This window comes from Felis catus, chromosome X, assembly GCF_018350175.1.
Source record: "Felis catus isolate Fca126 chromosome X, F.catus_Fca126_mat1.0, whole genome shotgun sequence".
NCBI lineage: Eukaryota > Metazoa > Chordata > Mammalia > Carnivora > Felidae > Felis > Felis catus.
In genome coordinates, this window is record NC_058386.1 from 16,140,886 (window position 1) to 16,164,405 (window position 23,520).

General features: G+C 39.2%; 1 protein-coding gene across 11 annotated transcripts in view; it reads right to left on the minus strand.

Annotated features, from left to right (window-relative positions):
- The window catches only part of BCLAF3 (BCLAF1 and THRAP3 family member 3), a 57,049-nt gene that overhangs the window by 33,373 nt on the left and 156 nt on the right, over positions 1–23,520 (minus strand). For 6 of the 11 annotated variants that reach the window (XM_045050547.1, XM_045050548.1, XM_045050549.1 and 3 more), the window contains exons 2-5: positions 21,165–21,341; positions 8,242–8,316; positions 4,534–5,106; positions 3,497–4,159 (exon numbers count right to left, since the gene is read on the minus strand). In XM_045050547.1, the coding sequence (XP_044906482.1) occupies positions 3,497–4,159; positions 4,534–5,106; positions 8,242–8,282 (1,277 nt within the window). In that variant the 5' untranslated portion in view covers positions 8,283–8,316; positions 21,165–21,341. Of the gene's footprint in view, positions 1–3,496; positions 4,160–4,533; positions 5,107–8,241; positions 8,317–12,592; positions 12,728–21,164; positions 23,027–23,049; positions 23,433–23,520 lie in introns of those variants that run through there. The other 5 variants (XM_045050542.1, XM_045050541.1, XM_045050540.1 and 2 more) reach the window with 5 other exon arrangements.

Consider the following 23,520-nt stretch of genomic DNA (forward strand, 5'->3'; position numbering starts at 1 on the left):
TTTGATTTTTAAAAATGTATACAAGAAATATTAGTGGGGTAGGAAACCTTAGTTTTTGTGATACCTAACAGTGAGGTAGCAGGTTTGTGTTATCACAAAAATATCTCCACTCATAGCTTATTTTGCCTCCAGATGAACGGTACCCATCATAGGTAGGTAAACTTGTGTCACTGGGTTACCTTCCTTCAATCCTTACTATGGTTTTTCATGTTGTTCCCCCACCCATGCGGCATCCCTTTCCTTAGAGCAGCATATGGGCTCCAATGTCTTCTGGGGCCCATTAACCACCTCATCCCCCTTCAGAATGGGGAAAAACCTGGGGAACGACCAGAATGGGGTAGGGAGGCCCTTCCTGTATCTCTTGGTGGAGGGGAGTGGGGGTGGGGACAAAATGGTTATATGCAAATGTGACTGATATACTCAGTCCAACATCAACTTTGCTAGCCAACCTTCCCATCCTAGATGCCTAGTACCAGCATGCAGGGCAGTCAACGGAGCCTCAACTCCATCCAGCTTATTCTTCTCCAGAGACAAGCATCCCCTCCTCCTCCTTCTCACTTCCATCCTAGCCTGAGCAAGGTTTAGTCTCTCACCTACTTGGCCCAACATTAAACCAACACTTCCTTCATCTGCCTCAAGACCTCAAGATGTACACAACAGTGCTGGGAGTTCATAATAGCATTCATATAAATTTTCATATTATGACTCCTTAACTTATATTTTCAAACATATAATTATGACTTATATGTAGCTTCTACCTCTGATGATGCAATTTCTGACAAAGTGGGTCACTAGAATGTAGCCTTTGTTAACAGAAGTTTTAACTATGCAGTGAACATTCAACCAAGTGTCCTCCTACTGCCGTTCTAGATACCAAATGGAGCCTAGAAAAATCACTAGCTCAATCATGTATGTTTTCAACTACATTGATAACTGGAAGAACATACATCGTTATGTGACCAAAGCTAAGAAAATAAACAAATGCATAAAATAACCATCTCCGATTTCCCCCAAAATGGATAAACCCTCTAGATTTTAACCAACAAATAAATCTCTCTACTTACTCTATGATTATTTTAATTTTTTCAAGCAGAGGAAAATCTAAGTTATGTTAATAGTTGAGAACATGACTCTGTTGAGTCACCTCAAACACTACCTTTGTTTTATGGATACTTCATCAGTCCATACGTAATTAAATCCAACCCCACAAAACTCTTCCACAACTTAACCATTCATCAGTAATTATAATCAGAGAGAAAGATTTTGTTGTCTATGCATTATCATACTTAAAAATGCATATATTTATTCATCTTTGAATAGAAAGGATTTGCAGTGTAAGCTCTTTATTACACAAGCCATCCTACAGATCTTTGTCAGGTAATTCAAACAAGTGCTGACAGGTCATGAATTTCACAAACTTACAGTTTATAAATTCAAAAGAAGTGATACAGCAGCTGCAATTTTAGGAAGCTCATTTTCTGGTGACACATGACAAAAATCAAGTTTGCATTTCTTAATATCAAATTGTAAAATTAACTCTTGTTAATATTTCTAATGAGGTCTATTGAAATGAAATCCCTCAAAATTGGTATTTCTAGCATTCTTTAAAAGTGCTAAGCCAATTCTTTTTTTTTTTTTAGTATTTTTAAAATATAATTTATTGTCAAGTTAGCTAACATACAGTGTATACAGTGTGCTCTTGGTTTTGGGGTGGGGGAGATTCCTGTGATTCATCGCTTACATACAACACTCAGGGCTCATCCCAACAAGTGCTCTTTTAATTTAACTTCCTTATTAAACATGGGTGTATCATTACTTCTATTTTAAAAATTCAAGATTTTTGTGATGTGATTGTAATTTTACCTCCAAAGGGAAAAAATGTGAACAAAAATGAAATAATGAAGTATTTAAAGGGGAGTATACTGATATCTACAATTCACTTTGAAATGTATGGAAAAAATAAGATGGAAGTATTGATGAATAAACGGACAGATATGTGATCATGAAAGTAGAGTAAAATATTAATTATAAACACTCAGTGGTGGATATATAGGAATTTGCTATACAATTCTTTCAACTTTTCTGTATGTTTGAACATTTTCATAGTATAATGTTAGAAAGAAAAAAAGCTTAAGGTAACATCCTTAGAGTTGATCCTTACATTGGCTTTTGTGCTCTTAAGGTTAAGAACTAGTAGGAAACATAATAGTACAAAATGATTGAAGACTTATTATATGAAGTAGGATACAAAATTATAAATACAGTATTATGACAACCATGTATAAGTATACACAGAAAAAAAACAAAGGAACTGTACTAAAATATTAATAAAACTGTCCTAGGGTAGTAAAATTATCAGTGATTTCTCCCCTCTATTTGTCCAACTTTCTATAATGTAATCATATTTATAGATGCTTTTTTGTGCACATATAAATATACATATGTATATCTTACAGCATTTTTTGTAAGCACAATGAACATAAGGCAAATATGAGGGAGGGGCACTGCCATAAGAAAAGGAACAAAATGTATTTGTTTTAAAAAAAAAAGAGAAACTGTGGGTTTACCTCCCTCCCTGTCACATCTTGACCTTCGATTTTGTTTTATCTTGTTTTTGACTGAAATACAGGTATGAGTGAACTGTGAACATAAATGCACCAAATCAGCATGTCCCATCACTTTTTTATTCACATATTGGTAATATATTAAGGTAATAAACAGACTTAGCTGACACAGCCAACTGCAGTGCCTTGTTATTTCCAGAATCCACAGACAGAGGTAATATGCACAATGGAACAAAGCATGCGAACCACTTTAGCAGAATATAACCTATTACAACAGCGGTCTATTTTCTTTAATGAATCATTGAGAGCTAAACTGAGTGTTTGATAAATAGGCCTCTTTCTAGAATCTAGCCTAATTTCCTCTACCTAAGAGACTCTAGTCAGCTGAGCACCAATTGTCTTGGGAGGGCAGCAAGAGCCAGGTTAAGTCATCGGCTTCCTTGAGCCGCAGGCGCTCTGACTTAGACAAGTCGCTTCATCTCTCAAGGCTTCGCTTTCCTCCTCTATAAAATCAGGGCCAGCTAAGGTCCCTTCCAGGTCAAAAATTCTCTGGATTTGAGGCAACAGGGAAAACAGACTCTGAGAAACTGAGCAAGGGATAGGTCCCCTTGAACTCCACCCAGTCTATCCCTGGCTACAGAAAATCTAGCAGCATAAAAACACATAAATTCATGAAGAGGAACAAGTCCATAGAGTGCCCTGCGCCCACAAAGCATCTTGAGATACGATGCGGAAACAAGCAGACATGAGATCATTCCGTATTACCCATGATGGGACTCATCCTCATTACAGGAGGGACTTGCAAAATCCAGGCAATCCTTCCCCACTCAATGGTCTCTAAACACACTGTTAATTCCATTTTTAAAGCTTCAAATAAAGGTGGCAGAAACAGATACTTTTTAAATAGCACTAAGAAAAACCAAAAACAATACCTGGATGTATTTACTGTTTTCTTCACATCTACTTTAACAGTAAGTGATTTCTTCCTAAGACTGGCAGATGAAGGTTTCACATTGGAAAGTTTGTTACTTTTATCGAGTTGGTTACTGGAAGAGTTGCTCTCTTTTCCGCCATCCCCATCTTTCTTTATTTTCTCCTTCCGTTTGTCATTGTAGGGTCTCAGGCCAATGTCACTTTCGCGCGAGCGAGTAGAGGCAGTGCAGTCTTTCTTAGATGGTGTGAGAGGTTCTTGGACTTGCCCACCTTCAGTCTCTCTCCCTCTTCCAGCAGTAAGACAAATGGACTGTCTATTTACGGGGCCTTTTTGAGAACTGTATTTTCTCTCTTCTTCCTTAGAGTACTTCGGAATTCTTCCAGCAGAAAAGTCCTGGTCCCCACCTGACGTCTTAGGACGTTTGTGGCGATAGTCACAGGATACCCTGGTTGCCGAACTGGTCTCTGGGGGTTCCCTCTGAGCATATCGATGAGTTTGGGGCCCAAGGTTCCGTTGCTCTTTCTTCCCTTGGTAAGATGGAAGAGAATGCTCGAACTTCCACTGTGGGTTCCTGGCAGGATCTCTGTTTTCGTACCTCTCCACGTCTTTAGGTCTTTTTGATGTGTGTCCATATTTTCTGAAATCACGATCCTCAGGATACCTGTGTTGACATAAAGCAGTTTATACTTGCACTAGAGAGAAGAAAGTGAGAATTTATATGTGTGGAATGTTGGGCAGCATGGCTTTAAATGCAGAAGGCAGTGGCAAGTTAACTATAATCCCTCAAGCCAACTCATAGAGGCACAAGGTAGCAAAAGAGGAAAATATCATCTTTTGTTAATATTCTAGCCATCAACAATGATCTACTCTATAAATAAATACTTCACTACTACCAGTAGACCATAATTACATTACAATGCTTTTTATCTTTTTAGACAAAAGCTTTTCAAGGTGGTTATCTTCAACCATAAAGTAAATAGACTTTTTCACTTGAAGCTTTATACCAAATTACCCAGGTTTAATGTTTTCCTATACCTCTTCTGAAAAGAGCTCCTTTTCTCAAAGTCTTCAGAGCCTCTTCTAAGTGACTGAGAATGGTTTTCATCTTGTATCCTCTGGTGCCTCAACTCATCTTCATACCACTTTCCTTCGAACCTAAAAGAATCTGCTATTGACCTCTGAGGTGGCTTCCCTCCTTTTCCACTTCCTCTAACTCTGTGGTCATCAGGAATATACCTTCCTTGTACTTTCTGGGGATAAAAATTCCTCTGGTTCTCTTTGTAAGGTACACCTTCTGAGTATTGGGGCATATAGTGCAATCCTCTGTTACCATCTCTTCTTCCTGGTAAGTATTCTCGGTAAGGCTTAAAAGTATAAACATTTTCTGAAGAGGTTCTTCTTATGTTTGGGGAAGGTGATCTATGTTCATAAGATCGGTAATGTATATTTCCACGAGAAGGAATCCTTGGTTTACTCTGTCCATGTTTCTCACTGTCCATTCGCCAAATGGTGGGTCTCTTTGGATCCTTCCTATATTCACAGCCATAATGCCCATGAGAGTACCTTTGCTTGTAGTGTTCAGAATTTCTAGGTACTGGTGATAATGACCTATGTAAACAAACAGAAAAGTTCAGTACATTTAAAGACAATAAACTAAGTCTGTCTTAACGTGACCAACTTAAATAAAGCATTTGCTTTTCACTGCTTCTTCCACTCAAATTAAATTAATCAATTTGCTCTATTTGTATTCAAAATTGCCCATGTGGGTGTCTGATTACTGCTCTGACCAATTCAACAAGCATACTCTTTCCATTGGAACTAATGTACCCCATGTGCATATCAAAATGGGCTGAGCACAGCCATTCTGCTGCAGGAGGACCAGGTCAGGTGCACAAGAGCCATTTTGGAAGACTGCTGACAGCAAAAGTTTAGGCGAAAGAACCAGTCATCAAAAGCTTGTATCAGGTTCAATAGTCAGGGAAGAAACAAACAAAAGGAGGGCTAGATTCACACAAGTAAATGGGTAGGAGAGTCTCTGGCAAACAGAACAGAACCACTGAAATTAAATTAGATCCTACGAGTTTATGACATCACAATAAACCCAAATGCAGACTCAAAACTGGCCCCATAGTTTCCCCAATTGATTGACTATTCTCTCTACTAAGGCTATATCAAGAAGCAAAAATAATACATACTTAGTGTGCAGAGTGGAGGGGAAAGAGGATATTAAGACTTGAATCTCATTCTTAATTCCTCCATAAAAACTACTAACACAAACTGCTTTTCTTCCCCAGACCTGTTCCCTTACATGTGCTGTTCAAACAGACAGAGCTTATAACTTCGGAGAAAGTGGACTTTCACGCAGCTGTCATGCTCCCCAGGTACAGCACATCTTTTGTGTAACTACCTCCCCCAATACCTCAGCATTGCCAACATCGAGACTTCACTCCCACAGAGGAGGAAGGAGGCTCCTGTACCCAGGGAAACAAGTCTGAGTTGCCTGGACATCAAAAGCAGAGAGAAAGCACCACTATGTGGGACACAATAAAGTTCAATTTTGCATCTGGGGACCTTTCCTCCCATCTAACCCATCCAATTTTCTAATCGCCTCCCTGAGGGCTTAATGTCTTCTAATCAATGAGGTAGCTACCCTTGCACCTTTTGTTACTGTCCACCTTCAGAAGCTGCATGGAGTTGGGAGTCAAACCCTTTCCACATGGTGACATGCCTGCGTCCTCCCTACAAGAAAGGAAGCAGATTTATCTTCCTCACGTACATACTGGGATTTATATACTGGACTTGGCAATATCTCCCTCTGGAGTCACCAAGCTAGATGTACTTAGCAAATGCATTATTTAGTTGAAGAAGAAACTTTTACTTCATCACAGGAAGAAGGAGGCAGGGACTCTGAGGACTTTCTGGAAGACTGCATCTCTTCCATCACTAAGGAGAAAAGGTGGCAGCCAGAGACAGAGGTCCTCCAGACTGGATGAAATACTCAACCTCTCACTTTAATCCTTACCTCATAGTGAATATTGCTTTGTTATATTTCATCTCAGGGGTTTTATTCTATAAAGTCCTGTTCTTTTGAAGGAGATTGCTGGAATGGTAACTAACATTTTCAGTTCTCCTAAAGAAACAAAAGAGATCTGAGGAGTCTGTTGGGAGACAATTCTCCATGGGTCTCTTGCATCCTGCATGCTTGGTAAGCAGAGGCACTAACAGCTTTTGTTCCAAACCCCACAGCCCGGGAAGATGGAGATGGGGCCTCCCTCAGGGAAAGAGGGCCAATTTGCTTGCTATTCAGGATATGTTTCCTCCCAGGCAAAGGCTGGGTGGGTTTGCTTGTAGCCCCTGATGAGGCTTGGGTTCCTTAGCTGTGTTGTCACTTTACTGCTTCACTCTGCAGTACCCACCGTCAGGAGACTGGGGAGAAAGGGAAACTCGGGCATGTGAGGCCCAGGCTGCCTGCTGGACCGTGATTAATACAGGCCTTTGTCTCTGACCCAGCAGTGCCCGTGGCAGGCTGATGTGTCAGCTTGCAAGTAAGGTAAAATATCAGACCTTTTACAGTTTCTGACCAAGAGTTCTTAGAAGGAATCTAGAAATCAGGCACTAAGCTTGGCAGAGTCTTCTGTGCCCCTTCATCCAGCCTATCACAAAAGGGTGAAACAAAACAGCCTCTTTGATGCCCTCCATGTTGAAATCATTCACTTGTTTATGTTCATGTTCCCTTTTTTTTCAGAAGCTCCTTCCCGTTACAATTTGGTCTTGTGAATTACAGAATGGAAACTGTTAAGTCATTATAGAACCATAATGAACAAGCACAATGGCCAAGTTGTATTAACATGAAAAGTTTTGGTCTGCTTTTTAAGTATGTAATTATGGTCCTTTTTTTAAAGTCCTAGCATATACTAGTCACTTTCCTAGCTTGGCGCCTTTGCTCCTGTTGCCCTCCTTAACTGGAATATTTTTCTTCTTTCTTTCCACCTTTAGAAATTCTACCCATCCTTATATGACCAGGTAAAATTCCATCAAGACTTACTTAGTATCCCCTTTTCTTCCTCCATAAAAGCAGAATTGTTCCCTCTCCATGGACCCAGAATACTTTGTCCCAGTCAGTAGCACTGCACTTCTCCCATAGTATCATAGCTGACTATGGTGCCAACCTCCAAGCCGACCTGCATGCCTGCTGAGGTCCCGGGAGATGTCATTTGCCTTTGAGGCCCCAAAACTGTAGCAGGTATATGATGAATACTGGTTGAACCGTTCCAATCTAATTATATGTATATACTATTGATACTACCAACCAGGAAAGTTCAACTACACCTGAGTTATTCAAAACTCAAGTATTCTGCCATGAAGAAGAGGAAATAGGTAACTCCTGATTTTCCAACTCCCAATTTTTTCAGAGATAATGATTATGAAAACAAAAAAACCACTGGAGAGTTCTAAACCACTTACTGATGCAAAAAATGTAAAACTTGAAGATGTTTCTCACTTTCCCTTGAGGTAGCCGTTGCATTTCTTCTTATTATGGATTAACTGAGCTGCCATCCATAATTAAAGAAAGCTGTCAACTTTTAGAACCTAGCAATACAACCTTTATCACTGTAAAGTACCTACTGTGAATAACCAGGTCCCATGAGCTTATTAAGATAGGTTCCTTACAGTACTACTGAACTTGAAAGTCAAAGCACATCTCAAACTCAAGCTAACTCTGCTAAACTAAGAACTGCTCACCTGTGTTTCCACCTGGGGGATCTAGAGCGTGACCGTGCCATCCTCTGACATGTGAGCCACTATTTACTTTTTACACTGCAAAGAAACACAGTATTAGCAAGTTTGTAGAAAGAGCGTGCAATCTGCTCTAAAAGCAGTGAATACCACCAACAAAAAAGTTACTTAAGTTCTCTCTGCCTCAGTTTCCTCATCTGTAAAACAGGGATGATAATAATAGGACCCACTTTATTGGAATGTTGTGAAGATAAAATGAATTAAATCAGGAGTCAGCAAACTTGTCCTATAAAGGGCGAGATAGTACCTATTTTAGGCTTTGTGGGCCATATAAGGTCTTTACTGCATCTTTGTCTTCTTTTTTTTTTATTTTTTTTTAATGTTTATTTATTTTTGAGAGAGAGAGAGAGAGAGAGGACAAGCAGGGGAGGAACAGAGAGAGAAGAAGACACAGAATCTGAAGCAGGCTCCAGGCTCTGAGCTGTCGGCATGGAGCCCGATGTGGGGCTTGACCTCACAAACTGTGAGATCATGACCCGAGCCGAAGTCAGACGCTTAACTGACTGAGCCACCCAGGCACCCCTTCGTTTTCTTTTTAAAACAACTCTTGGGGCACCTGGGTGGTTCAGTTGGTTAAGCATCCGACTCTTGATTTCAGCTCAGGTCATGACCTCATGGTTGGGGTGTGAGATTGAGCCCTGAGTCATGCTCTGCACTGACAGCATAGAGCCTGCTTGGGATCCTCGCTCCCCTTCTTTGCTTCTCCCCCCTTCTCTCAGAATAAATAAACTTCAACAAAATAAATAGATAACGAATACAACAACTCTTTAAAAATATAAAACCATTCTTAGCTCACGGGCCACAGAAAAAGAGGCCCCAAAGGTCAAATATACTGCAGTTCGATGATCCCTGAGTCAAGTCATGAAAAGAACCTAGAATGGTGCCTGGCACACAGCAACTGCTAAATAAGTGTTCCAAAAGGAGGAAATACCCAGAATTGCTCCATCTGAATCACTACTACCTTCCTGTCTTTCACCATGTACATAAATACTTCATATAAGCACAGACAAAAGTTTAGGAATACTTGATGAGATATCCTGTTTTTAAACTGCTGGATAATAAGAATTAAAATACCTTATTATAGTACTAAAGTGCTGTCTAACTTCAACTAAATATACCAAAACTTAATCAAGCATGATTAAACATTTAGTGTGTTGCTGATTCTTTGTTTGGTAAAACAAGCAATGCATGGAAACTTGATTTTTAAAATATTAATGCTTTAAAAGAAGTTGATAGCTTTAGGAACCAAATTTTTAAAATATGTGATTAGGGCATAATCTTCTATAGTAGCTACTATTTGTATGTCAGTAATCCTTAGTTCTTTTTTTTTTTTAATGTTTATTTATTTTTAAGAAAGAGAGAGATAGAACAGGGGAGAGGCAGAGAGGGAGGGAGACAAAGGATCCGAAGAAGGCTCTATACTGACAGCAGAGAGCCCAATGCGGGGCTCAAACTCATGAACCATGAGATGACCTGAGCCAAAGTCAGATGCTTAACTAACTGAGCCACCCATGTGCCCCCCTCCTTAGTTCTGATACTATAATTAAGTAGTTCCCACCTTATTGGCCCCAAACTACTGGCGGCTTTCAAAATTACTGCCATGGGTCCATGAATAATACTTGGAGCCACCATGCACAGGCTATGGAATGAATCAATGTATGTCTCATATATTATAACCTCTACTTTGCAAATTTCTGAAGACAGTATGGCAAATGTTAAAATATAAATGGCTTCTTGTATGTAGTTTTTCCATTGATTGATACAAAAAGTACAACTACTATTGTGTGGACACTTATTTAAAAAGGGGGTCCTCATAGTCATACATTTGCAAACTACTGCTATAATGAATTTCAGAAGAAAGTAAAAGCACATAAAGTTAAAGGACTTGAACCAGATCACTCATTAAAAGGACATTCAATTCTATTCATTTATTTATACACTGCCTCTTTCCAAAAAGAAATTGAGGCTAGTAAGAATAATTGGTTCACAGGTACTATGAAATTAAGACAGTAAAGGGGAAAATTATCTAATTAAAAGTATCAAAATGCATTCCTTCAACAAATATTACTGAGTGATTATTTGCCAGGCACTGTTCTGGGGATCCAGCAATGAACAGAAATAGAGAAAAATTCCTGTCTTCTGGAGCTTACATTCTACTGAGGGAGTTTATAACTTAACTAAGGAAGCTTTGGGTATCAGTTTGTATCTATGAAATGGAACAAAAATAAAAATCCCAGGGTTGGGCGGTGGGGGGGGGGGGGGGGTGGCTGACACCAAATATTGCTGGTGATGATGAAAAAGCATAATTTTTCTGGAAAGTAATCTGTTTTCCCATTTTACTTATTTTTTATTTTCACTGTTTTTAATGTTTATCTTGAGAGACAGAGAGAGAGAGAGAGAGAGAGAGAGAGAGAGAGAGAGCGAGCCCAGAGCAGGAGAGGGGCAGAGAGAGGAGAGAGAGAATCCCAGGTAGGTTTTGCACTGTCAGCCCAGAGCCTATTGTGGGGCTCAATCCCATGAACTGTGAGATCACGACCTAAGCCGAAATCAAGGGTTGGATGCTTAACCAACTGAGCCACCCAGGCGCCCCCTATTTTTAATTTTTTGAAGTAAGTTCTATAGGCAATGTGGGGCTTGAACTCATGACCCTGAGATCGAGAGTTGCATGCTCTTCTGACTGAACCAGCCAGGTGCCCCTCCATTTTATTTTTCTGAAAAAAAAAAAAAGATTTTTTTGAGATACAATTTGCATACCATACATTCACTCATTTAAAGTGTAAAATTTAATATTTTTTAGTATTTTCACAGAAATACAGAACCAACACCGCAATCTATTTTTAGAACATTTCATTCCTTCTGAAAGAAACCCCATTAGGGGCGCCTGGGTGGCGTAGTCGGTTAAGCGTCCGACTTCAGACAGGTCACGATCTTGCGGTCCGTGAGTTCGAGCCCCGCGTCAGGCTCTGGGCTGACGGCTCAGAGCCTGGAGCCTGCTTCCGATTCTGTGTCTCCCTCTCTCTGCCCCTCCCCCGTTCATGCTCTGTCTCTCTCTGTCCCAAAAATAAATAAACGTTGAAAAAAAATTAAAAAAAAAAAAAAAAAAAAAGAAACCCCATTAGCAGTTGCTTCCCATTCCTTTCCTCCTTTGATTAGCCCCTGACAACCACTAATCTACTTTCTGTTTCTATGAATTTGCCTGTTTTGGACTTTTCATATAAATGGACTCATACAATATGTGCTTTTTTTGTGATTGGCTTCTTTGCCTTAGCATAACATTTTCAAGGGTCATCCCTGTTTTACCATGTATCAGTACTTCATTTTTGTTACAGCTGCATAACGTACCACCTTTTATTTATTTATTCCTCTCCCAGGGGACATTTGAGTTATTTCTATAGTTTTGGTTACTATGAATAATGCTGCTATAATAATGCTATCTGTGTATCAGTTTTTATGGAGACATGTTCCCACGTCTCTTGAGTATAAACCTAGGCATGAAATTGTTGGGTCATATAAGAACTCTATGTTTAACTTTTATTTTATCTTTTTTTTTTTTTTAATTTTTTTTTCAACGTTTATTTATTTTTGGGACAGAGAGAGACACAGCATGAACGGGGGAGGGGCAGAGAGAGAGGGAGACACAGAATCTGAAACAGGCTCCAGGCTCTGAGCTGTCAGCACAGAGCCCGACGCGGGGCTCGAACTCACGGACCGCGAGATCGTGACCTGGCTGAAGTCGGACGCCTAACCGACTGCGCCACCCAGGCGCCCCTATTTTATCTTTTAAAATTTATTTTGAGAGAGAGAGAGTGCACGTGAGTGAGAGAGGGGCAGAGAGAGAGGAGGAGAGAGAATCCCAAGCAGGCTCCACACTGTGAACACAGAGCCCAATGTGGGGCTCGAACTCATGAACTGTGAAATCATGACCTGAGCCAAAACCAAGAGTCAGACACTTAACCAACTGAGCCACCCAGGTGCCCCATGCCCACTTTCTTTTAATCTAATAATTTCAATTTAAACTTAATATTTTAAGACAATAATTCAAAAGGGAAAAAAAAACAACTAAATATACTAACATGTTTATATCACCATTTATAATAGGAAAGGAAAAACACCCATCCAAACTAATTATAACCCACATGCCCAGGAATTAATAAAAGATTAAACAAACTTAAAACATAAATATCTAGTCGTTTCCTACCCTTTCCACAGCCTTATGTATGTCTTTTCCTCCACATATTCTATTAGCCCACCACACCACACTATTTGCTTTTCCCTGATAAGGCCATGTTCCCCATACCACACAGATGGTCTTCCTTCACTCCACTTGACAAATCTTCTTTCAGGACTGTTTGACCAGCATCTCCCCTGGGATTCTTTCCTTGACTTTGTTATTTTCCCCCTGAGTTTCCTTCTCGGAAATTCTGGATTTATTCTGTGATGATTTCAATACACTGTGATTATTTGTTTGCATAACTATATTTATTTTCATAGGCAAAAAACTCCTAGCAACATATCATAGAACACAAAACTCAAATTACCTATGGACATAATGATATCAACCTCATTAGTAACTGAGTAAACACAAATTAAGATCATAACCATTCCACACCCACACAAAAAAATCAAAGTTGCACATTCTGGAGTGTTGGTGAGGATGTAGAACAATAAGGACTCTCATATACTGCTAGGGAGTATACATGAGCATTAACCAATTTGGAAGGAGGTGACAGTACCCATTTAAAGTTGAACATGCTCATATGCCATAGCCCAGCAATTCCACTCAGCAACAGAATTTAGAGTAGCAGCTCTCAAACTTCAGTGTGCATCAGAATCACTTGAAGTGTTGGTTAAAACACAGATTGCCGGGCCCTACCCCAAGGGTGAGCCTTACTTCTAGCAAGTTCCCAAGTGATATGGATGCTGTTGGTCCAAGGAATACAGAAATAATGGCTTAAAGAAAAAGGTGGGGGTCCCTTGGGAGAAAATAAGATTTAGTAATTCTGTGGGGCTCAAAAAAAAAAGTATTACTTAGAATATTTTCCTTTGAGGGGTACCTGGGTGGCTCAGTCAGTTAAGCATCCAACTCTTGATTTTGGCTCAAGTCATGATCTCACGGTTTGTGGGATCAAGCCCCGCATCAGGCTCTGTGTTGACAGTGTAGAGCCTGCTTGGGATTCTCTTTCTCCCTCTCTCTCTCTCTCGCTCTCTCTCTCACCTTCCCACATGCGCATGCTCTCACGCTCGCTCTCTCAAAATAAACATTAAAAAACGGTATTTTCCTTTGGTAATATTAAAATTAGCTTTATTAAAATTCAGACTTCACTCAAAAATGTTATTGCATATAAATCATACCTCAGAGCTATAAAAAAGTTAGTTTTGGGGCAATGAATACCCTCTGAAATTAAACCAGATATTATGAAGATGGTTGCACAACTCTGCGAACATACCAAAAACCACTGAATTGCACACTTTAAACCTGTAAATTATATCTCAATAAAACCTTTTATAAAGTGAACTTTGCTTGCAATTGCTTAGGGCACATAAGCTAGTAATGAAAAGTATGGGCTCAGGAGCTTAATGGATAAGATAGGAGGAGAGTTTACTTAAACCATAGAGTAAAAACCTAAGAATGGTTTTTACATTTTTAAAGCGTTGTTAAAAAAAGGAAGAAGAATATGTAATAGCAACTATATGTAGACCACCAAGCCTAAAATATTTACTATTTGGTCCTTTGCAAAAAAAAATGTGCCAATCTCGGATTTAAACTAACTTATTTGTGACTAGCAAAATTCATCAAAGGAACCAGCTTCCTTCTAAAATTCATGGACAGACAGAAAGAAAAGACTAAACACCAGCAGGGTTTGTTACTGGGGAGAAGGTGATGTCAATAACAGTAGATACATTGGTTTATGCTGCTACTTCAGAGTGAACTGTACAGGGCCAGGTGCAGTGAATGAACCCATCTGCCCTTGAACACAGAAAGATGACTGGACAGCAGAGACCTTCACTCCAAGGAAGATGCTGATGAGGACACTGGTGCGAAAAGAAGCCATCTCTCCCAGAACAGCAGTGGACACATCCTCTAACTAAGCTGAAAGACCCAACTCCAGCAATTTTCCTCTTCCTCCCACAGCATTTTCCCCTCTTCAGTAGATCCTTCCCATCACCATACAACTTCCCTCTGGTGAAGCTCCCAACTCTCCAGAACCACATCCTCCTGGGACTACCATCCTCCTTCTCCATTTATAACCAAATTCCTCAAAGGGCTGCCTATATACCACAGTCACTCTGATTTCTCTCCTATTCTTGCTTGGCCCCTCACCAATCTCACCTTCCAATCCACCACCGCACCAAACTGCTCTAGTCAAGATCAATCATGAAATCCATGTCACTAAATCTAACAGCTATTTCTCCTCCTCCTCCTGGATCTACCAGCAGCACTTGCCAGGCAATCATACCTTCCTTCCAGAAACATTTTCTTCACTTGAATTCCAGAATACTACACTTTCCTGGTTTTCCTCCTACCTTTAAATTCCTTCTGTCTCCTTTACTGGTTTCTCCCCACCTCCCTCTTCACCACTCTGAACCCTAAATAGTGAAGCCAGTTATCCTCTAAATAATGACTTCAGTCTCCGGACCTCTCATTGTCTACACTCTCTCCCCAGTCTATACTCTTATTTAGTCTCATGGCTTTAAATACTCTTCATAAACTAATAACCCCCAAATTTCTATCTCCAGCCCTCACCTATCCTCTGTACTGCACTCTTACATATCCAACAGCCTATTGGATGCTGTAAACATGTCCAAGACCAAACTCCTGACCTCCCTCCAAAATCTGCTCCTCCTATAGTCTCTGTCCCACCTCAGTAAATGGCAGCTCTACCCTTTGAGTTTACAATAAAAAGGAAACATAAATGTCTAATAAATATGAAAAGATAAATAACCCTACCTAATCAGAAAGATAAAATTAAAACAACGAGATACCATTTCATACTCATGAGATTTGCAAAATTTTTCAAGTCTAATGATTTCCACGTTTTTATAAGAAAGTTAAAAAAGAGAATTCTTCAACTGAGGAAAATTCCTCTCCAAAAAACCATGAAGCAGAAAAAACTCTAAGTCTATACTCCAAGCAGAATTAAATATATCCAAAAGCATTTAAGGATATATTAAAAAAAAAACCTCACGTTGAATCAGAAATTTAAAAACTAAGAACAGAAACAGATCAAAACCCAGAGTGAAATTACAAAAAAAAAAAAAAAAAAAAAAGTTAACTGAACTCAGAGGAAAAAATGGGCCAAAAAGACTACATTATCTCAGAAGTGAAAAATAAATTACAAGGTGTCCAAGGGAGAATCAACTCAAATAAGAGACATTGAAGAAAAACAAGAAAACCAAAAAAATGAAAATGACAATAAGTGAGTGAGAGAGAACGAGTCAGAAAGAAAGTAGTGGAAAAAGAAGACAGGTAAAGAAGGAATAATATGTGTAATACTGTAGTCTCTTAGAAGGAAAATGAAACAATGGAATTAAACTAATATTTTAAACTAAAATTCAAGAAAACTTTCCATAAATGGAAAAATACCTGACTTTACACAATGAAGAGTTCACCAGATACCTAGGAAAACTAACTCAAAACAATCAATTCTGAAACACAGCCTAGTAAAAATTATTTGATTTCAAATATAAAGATAAAATCCTCAAGACCTCTATGTAAAAAGAATAAATAACCTATAATTCCAAAAGAATTAGACTATCATCAGATATTTCAAAACTAACACACAAAGCAAAGCAACGATGGATCAACATTTAAAATAAAAAAATAAAATAAAATCAATGAAAGTAAGTGTGAACCAAGGATTTTTTATCAGCCAAATTACTTTCATATATCAAGGCTATAGAAAAAAAAAAGTTTTCAGCATACAAGAACATAGGGAATTTCTGCATTTAACTAGCCCTTCCTGAGAAATCTACTAGAAGATGAGCTTCATCTAACCAAATTATGAGTGAGAAAATGACAGCAAAGGACCGATGTTGAGCATTAAAAAACATGTAAATGTACATATAAGACTTTAAAACAAAGATGAGGATGAAGGTGAAAGACTAATGTAAAATTGTGGCATATTGGGACAAGGTAGAAAAACTGCACTAAAAAATGGGAGAAGAGACAGGAAAAGAAAATAATGGTAAAAAGGTCATTACTGTATAGGCAATAGATGGGCTTAATGCATACTGAAGGGGGGAACCTAATAAATCATATATTAAGGGGCTACACAAATCAACACACAGTGCTGAGAGAAGTGGATATCCACAAGCAAAACAATAAAGTTCAACCCTACCTCACACCATATACAAAAATTAACTCAAAATGGATCAAAGACCTAAATGTGAGAGCTAAAACTATAAGAGGAAAACATAAAGATAAATAATCTTTGTGACATTGGATCGGATATTACATCAAAAGCACAGGTAACAGGGCACCTGGGTGGCTCAGTCAGTTAAGCGTCCAACTCCTGGTTTCAGCTCAGGTCATAAGCTCACAGGTTCATGGGTTCGGGCCCTGTGTCGGACTCCACACTGACAGCACCGAGCCTTCTTGTGATCCTCTCTCTCCCCTTCTCTCTATGCCCCTCCCCTGCTCATACTCTCTCTCAAAATAAAAATAAAATAAACTTGAGATAAAATAGATAAATCAGGCATCATCACAATTTAAAATGTTTACACTGTAAAGGATACTATCAAGAAAGCAAAAAGGCAACCCACAAAATGGGAGAAAACTTTTTACAAATCATATCTGATAAAGGATTATGTCTAGAACATACAAAAAAACCCTCTTACGATTCAATAATAAAACACAACCCAATTAAAAACGGGCAAAGGAGCTGAACTGACATTTTTCCTGAGAAGATCTACAAATGCCCAATAAGCACATGAAAAGATGTTCAACATCACTAACCATTGGCAAGATACAAATCAGAATCATGAGACACCACTTCACACCAACTGGATGGCTATGATCAAAGACAGATAATAACAAATGCTGAAAGTATGGAGAGATATGGAACCCACATACATTGCTGGGGAGAATATAAATGATGCAGACGTTTGGGAAAACAGTCTGGCAGTTCCTCAAAGAATTAAACACAAAGAATTACCATATGACCCAGCAATTCCACTCCTAAATATATACTCAAGAGAAATAAAAATATATGTCCACACAAAAACTTATACACAAATATTCATAGCAGCATTAGTCATAATAGCCAAAAGTAGAAACAATTTCACTGTCCATTTAGAGATAAATGAATAAACAAAATGTGGTATACCCATACAACTGAACATTATTTGACCATAAAAAGGAATGAAGTGCTGATACATGGTCAAACAGGGAGGAATCTTGAAACTGTTATGCTAAGGGAAAGAAGCCAGTTACAAAAGACTGCATATTGTGTGATTCCATTTATATAAAAGGTCCAAGATACGCAAATCCAGAGAAACAGAAAGCGGACTGGTGGTTGCCTGGGTGGGGCGGTAGGGCACTGGAGAGAATACACACAGGGTTTCTTCTGGGGATGATGAATACGTTTCAAAATTGGACTGTGGTGATGGCTGCACAACTCTAAGTATACCAAAAAAACACCAAACTGTACACTTTTAAATGGGTGAATTGTGTGGTATGTTAATTATATCTCAGTAAAGATGCTACCAAAAAAGACAAAATCAACTAACAAAAATTTCACACTAAATAGGAACCCAGCATTTACAAATGCAAACAATATCCCAGGAAAGCCTTTGCAACAAAGAAGCCACACTCTCAGCACAGAACAGGACCAAGTCAGAGCTCCCAGAACAAAAGGGGGATCAGCAGATCAGAGGAAGCCAGAGCTGAGGGGACCAGAACACGCATTACGCTCTTGGCTGCAGTGGCTATGATCAGTCAGTTCTTCAGTGAGGAGCTGGAGGTAGATAAAAACCCTCACAGATGCCTATCATCAATCTACTTTGATTTCATGAATACGATGTATTTTTCTCACACACACAAAAGGTTAAATAAACAAACGGGAGTAAGGGCATTTACAGAGGTACAAGGACAAAAAATGAACCATCAGAACAAAAATACAAACCTTCCTAAATACCACTCCCCAATTTTTTTAATACAAGAGGAAAAAACACACCGCATAGCAAAAGAAACAGCAAATAAAGATAACAAAATATTATGATAGAGTTGAGGCCAAAATATATTAGTCCTAACAATAAATGTGAATGGGTTTAACTCACCTATTAAAATGAAGAGTTTCAATGTGGCTCACAAAACAAAACTCAAGGAGTTATACAAATGACACATCTAAAACAAAGTGATGTTGAAACATTAAAAATGAAAGGATGGCCAAAGTATACCAGGCAATCGGTAATAAAAAGAGAGCAGAGTGGCATCTGTGGAATCAGGCAAAGCAAAATTCAAGCCCCAAAGCATTCATCGTGACCAAAAAAAAAAAAAAACTTAAAAAATTATTTTTATTTATTTTGATAGACATAGAAACAGTGTGGGGGGGGGGAGGGGCGGGGCAGACAGAAATAAGAACCGAGAGTCGGACGCTTAACCAACTAAGTCACCCAGGCACCCCCGGAAAAGACACTCTTTAATGCTGAAAGCCACAATCCATGATTTAGACAGCACACATAAAAATACACATATTCATATGAACATCACATAGCAACCACCTTTATGAAACAAAAACTACTTGAGATGCAAGGCAACATATAGATAGAAACACACTAATAATACAAGATTTAATTATCCACTCTCAGTGGTATATTAGAAAATGCAGTGATCCCCAAATAAGGAGACAGAAGATCTAAACAGCATAATCAACAGAGTAAATCTTAAAGACATTTATCAAACTCTACAGTCTCATACTAGAGAATATACCTTCTTCTCACATGCGCATGCCACATTCACCAGAAGTACTCATTTATTAGGTCACAAAACATCAGCAACTGCCATGAAACAGAAATATTACAAACAATATCCTCTGATCATAAGGCAAAAACCCTAGAATTTACTAACAAATATAACAGAAAAGCCCTTCCACCTAGAATGACAATGAAAGCACTACCTATCAGATTCTATGGGATGCATTTAAAGTAGTGATCAAAGAAAAATTTGTTGTTCTCAACATATTTTTTAAGTTTATTTATTTTGAGAGAGAGAGAGAGAGAGAGAGAGAGCATGTGAGCAGGAGAGGGACAGAGAGAAAGGGAGAGAGAGAATCCCAAGCAGGCTCCGCACTGTCAGCACAGAGTGTGAGGTGGGGCTCAGTCTCACGAACTTGTGAGATCATGACCTGAGCTGATGTCAAGGGTCAGACACTTAACCCACTGAGCCAACCAGGCATCCAGCTGTAAACATATTTATCAATAAAAATGAAACAATAAAAATAAATAAATTCAGTTCCAAGGTTAAAAAAACCCTAAAAAATAACAGGGTAAACCAAAAGAAAGCAGAAGGAAATAATAAAGATAAAAGCCAAGGAAGAGAATGAGCAAGAGAACAGAAAACTAGATCCAAATAATAATTTAAAATTCTGTAGTTTTTGAAAAAACTAAAAGAGATAAACCACTATATAACATGATTCAGAAAAAAAGGGGGAAACACAAATATACAAAAATAAAACAGAATGAGGGAGAAACAACCATTGAAATGGGAGAAAAATTTTAAATCAGAAGAGATCACTTTGTACCTCTCTACCTAAAAAATTTGAAAACCCAGATGAAAAAGATATTTCGCTAGAAAAATACAAATTACCAAAATTGACCCCGAGTTAGAAAGCTTAAAGAGACCAATTTTCATAGAAAAAATAAAGTTATTAAAGAAATATCCCTGAAAAAGCATCAGGCCCAGCTGGTTTCACAGGAGAATTCTACCAAACCTTCAAACACCAGATAGCTTCAATATTCTATAAATTATTCCAGACCTGGTGTATCATGAGCAGGATCAAGCTTACAGAACATCAACCTTTCAAGAAAGATGAACCAGCCAAGGAGACTGAGAAGGGACATCCTCTGAGGAAGGAGGGAACCCTACAGCACAGAATCTCATACACTAAAGAATATTTCAAGAAAGACTTTCATGGCAAAAGTTGCATAGAGATCCAATAAAAGGAATTAAAAAATGTGAACACGTGGCTTCAGGACTAAGTGGAAGGTAAGGAGACTTAAGAAAGCCAATTATTAACAACTCCTTCTAACAGGCTGACTGGAAGGGGAAGAGAGAAAGTGGGTTGTGCCTGGGGGGGGGGGGGAGCGGTCCTAGGGAATAGGTTTACTGTTGATATGGATGGACTATGTGCCTGGTGTTGGGGATATAACAGAATGACAGTCACAGTAGAGATGAACCTAGGTCCAATTAGTTCAGTATTTCCTTTGATTCCTTAATATCAACTCCAATACTGTAGTCAATTTCTCTCAATATCACACATTTACATATTACCTTCTTCAATGGTCCAGAATGAATTTTTATCAGCAGTCATATATTTTATGTTCATTTAGCAGACATTACTAAGTGCCAATGAGTAGTAGGGGGCAGGCACACAAAGTTGTAAGAGATCTGGTTTCTTTCCCCGAGATCCTAAGTTTTCAGTGGATAAAAAAGACTTCATGAGGGCTAGTACCTCCTGGTTCGCTAAGTGTCTAGCAAATACCTCATTTAATCCTCAAAACAAGCCCCCGAGGAAGCTGGAATTACCTTCATTTCATAGGTGAAAAAAAGCCACAAAGAAGTAACCAATCTGTCCCAAGTAAAGGACCTGAAACCAGAATCCAGATTCTCAGACTCCAATACTAACACCTCTTCAACTTGCAATTCCTACCTTCAGAAAGATGACCCTGACAAGAGTGCCTGGTCATTTGTGCAGATGCTCGGTCAGCAGAATTGGACTTTAGCATGCTTCAGAATAGTTGACATCCTGCATCACATCTAAAATTGCCGTCTAAATTTGGAAAGCAGCTTTCCCACCTTCTAGCTGCCTGGACATTCTCTCTGTAGCCTGTAGGGCACAAAGACTATGTTTTACTTATCATGATCCCAAGGACTGTGTTTTATTTAGCTTTATATTTTCCCCCCTCTATTTCATATATAGTGCCTTTAAATATTTGCTCCTTCAACATTTGTGTAGATTCATTCATTCACCTAATTTCATAACTCTGATAGCGTTCTGAATATAATCTAGGACAGAAATCTAAAACTTCGAATTTAAGAAGTGAAAGAGAGTGGGGCAAATGGTATCACAGAATGGCTTTTTTAAATTCAGAAATTTACTTTAAAAAATCAAGAGGCTCTTGTGCTCTGAAATTTTTACAAGATAGCAATAATTGGCCACAAGACAGAGTATGTTTAAACGTACTTTCCATAAATGTCTCATTTGACCCTTAAAACCACCCTGTAAGAAACTCAAGGCAAATGCGCTATAATATCTACTTTAGAGTTGAGGAAACAGTCCCTTAGAAAAGGTAAGTGGCTTGTTCAAGGTAATCAGAGACACTCGAATTTAAGGAAGTCCTGAGTACAAATCTCTTGTTCACTCTATGATGCCTTTGCCTCACCTGCATAACCATTCTTTACTAAACGGTTAAAAGTGGAATAAAAGATGAGAAACTGAATTGCTGAAACAAATAAGAAAAAAAAAAGGATAGCTAGAGAACGATACTTGTACTCGGTTGGAGAGAAGAACAGAAACGGCCCCAAAGTGAGCCAGTAGAAATCCTTTAAATGTTGTCTTTTGCTAGGGTGTAGAAAAAGATACTCACAGATTGTTAGTGGGAGGGAAAATCGCACATCCTTTCCAGAGGGAAACCGAGCAATTTACATTTTTAAAAAGACAAACCCAACAATTCTATCATCTAGGAATGTACACTAAGAAGTAATCATGGCTGTGCAGATTTTACATTTCTTCAACAATGTTTTTAAGTAGTGTAAAATGGAACAATCAACTAAATAAATTATGACAGCCATGTAATGGCATGCTATGAAGTCGGGGCGGGGGGGAAGGTTACAATAGAGAATCCACTTTAGAAAAATCCATACACTCATCTCTGCATAGAAAGATAATGGAGATGTATACCCAGTGTAACCATATTCATAATGGTTACTTGGAATGATGAAACTGTATCTTCTTCATCATGCTTTTGCATCTTTTAGAAATTTTGTAAATAGACAAATGTCACTAAATATTTCTATACATAAGTATTTCTAGTAAGGCTTTCAAAGGAGGGGCTCTGAAACGACAACAGGGACTTTCAAAAAAACATTTTTTGTAGCTATTTTTAAGAATACTATTTAAAAATAAAGCATTATTAACATAAGCATTAAAACACCATTGAAAAATTAACGCACTCATTGTGAATCCCCACCAAAACGTTTCCTTTTCAATTCCAGTCTTTCATTCATACCAGTTCTCATTCAGAAAAATGTTAAAAATGTTGCTGGGTCAGACGTCAGACAGACCTTAGTGATTTCTACCTGTAGTTTTTACTTTGTTTCAGAAAAAAAGAAGCAATCATCTAGAGGGCAGCTAGAGAAGCGACTCGGCAGGAAAATATTTGGGAGAATATAAGTTTCTCTCCCATTTCTTTTCCTCCTGACTTGCCGATACGAAAATCCTGACAGTGACTGGCCCAGTTTCCTAATAGACCTTAGAAAAGCACAGGAGATGCGCCAATTTTCAAGATAACGTTTCTAAAAAACACAAGTTTTACTTTGCAATGCAGGACAAAGAGCATCCTTCACGACTCATTCTGGACGTTACCAGAAGAAGATGCCGCTGCGCGGCTGGAGAGCCTCCGGAGGACAAAGCAGGGTCTCCTCGGCTCGGGTCCCGCAGGCTACGCGCCCCGGTCCGCCTCAGGGACAAGGGCACGGTCCCTGGACACCAACCCCCGGTTCCCATGACAGTCGCTCCGAACCGCCAGGGCCGCAGCCTGCCGGACGACGGGAGAGGATCAGGACCACGGCAGCAGGTGCCAGGGTCTCCACACCTGAGAAGGCACCAGTCCATTGGGCCCAAGGCGGTGGCGGGGGAGGGTTGTCCCCCGGGAGTCGGAGACCTGCCCGGGCATCCTACCCACCGCCCCACCCGCCGCCCCAAGACCGCCCCTCCCTAGCGACGGACACGCCCTCCCTGCGGGCCGGGGCCTCCTCGCCCCGCCCGCCCCCCAAGGGCCGCTCAC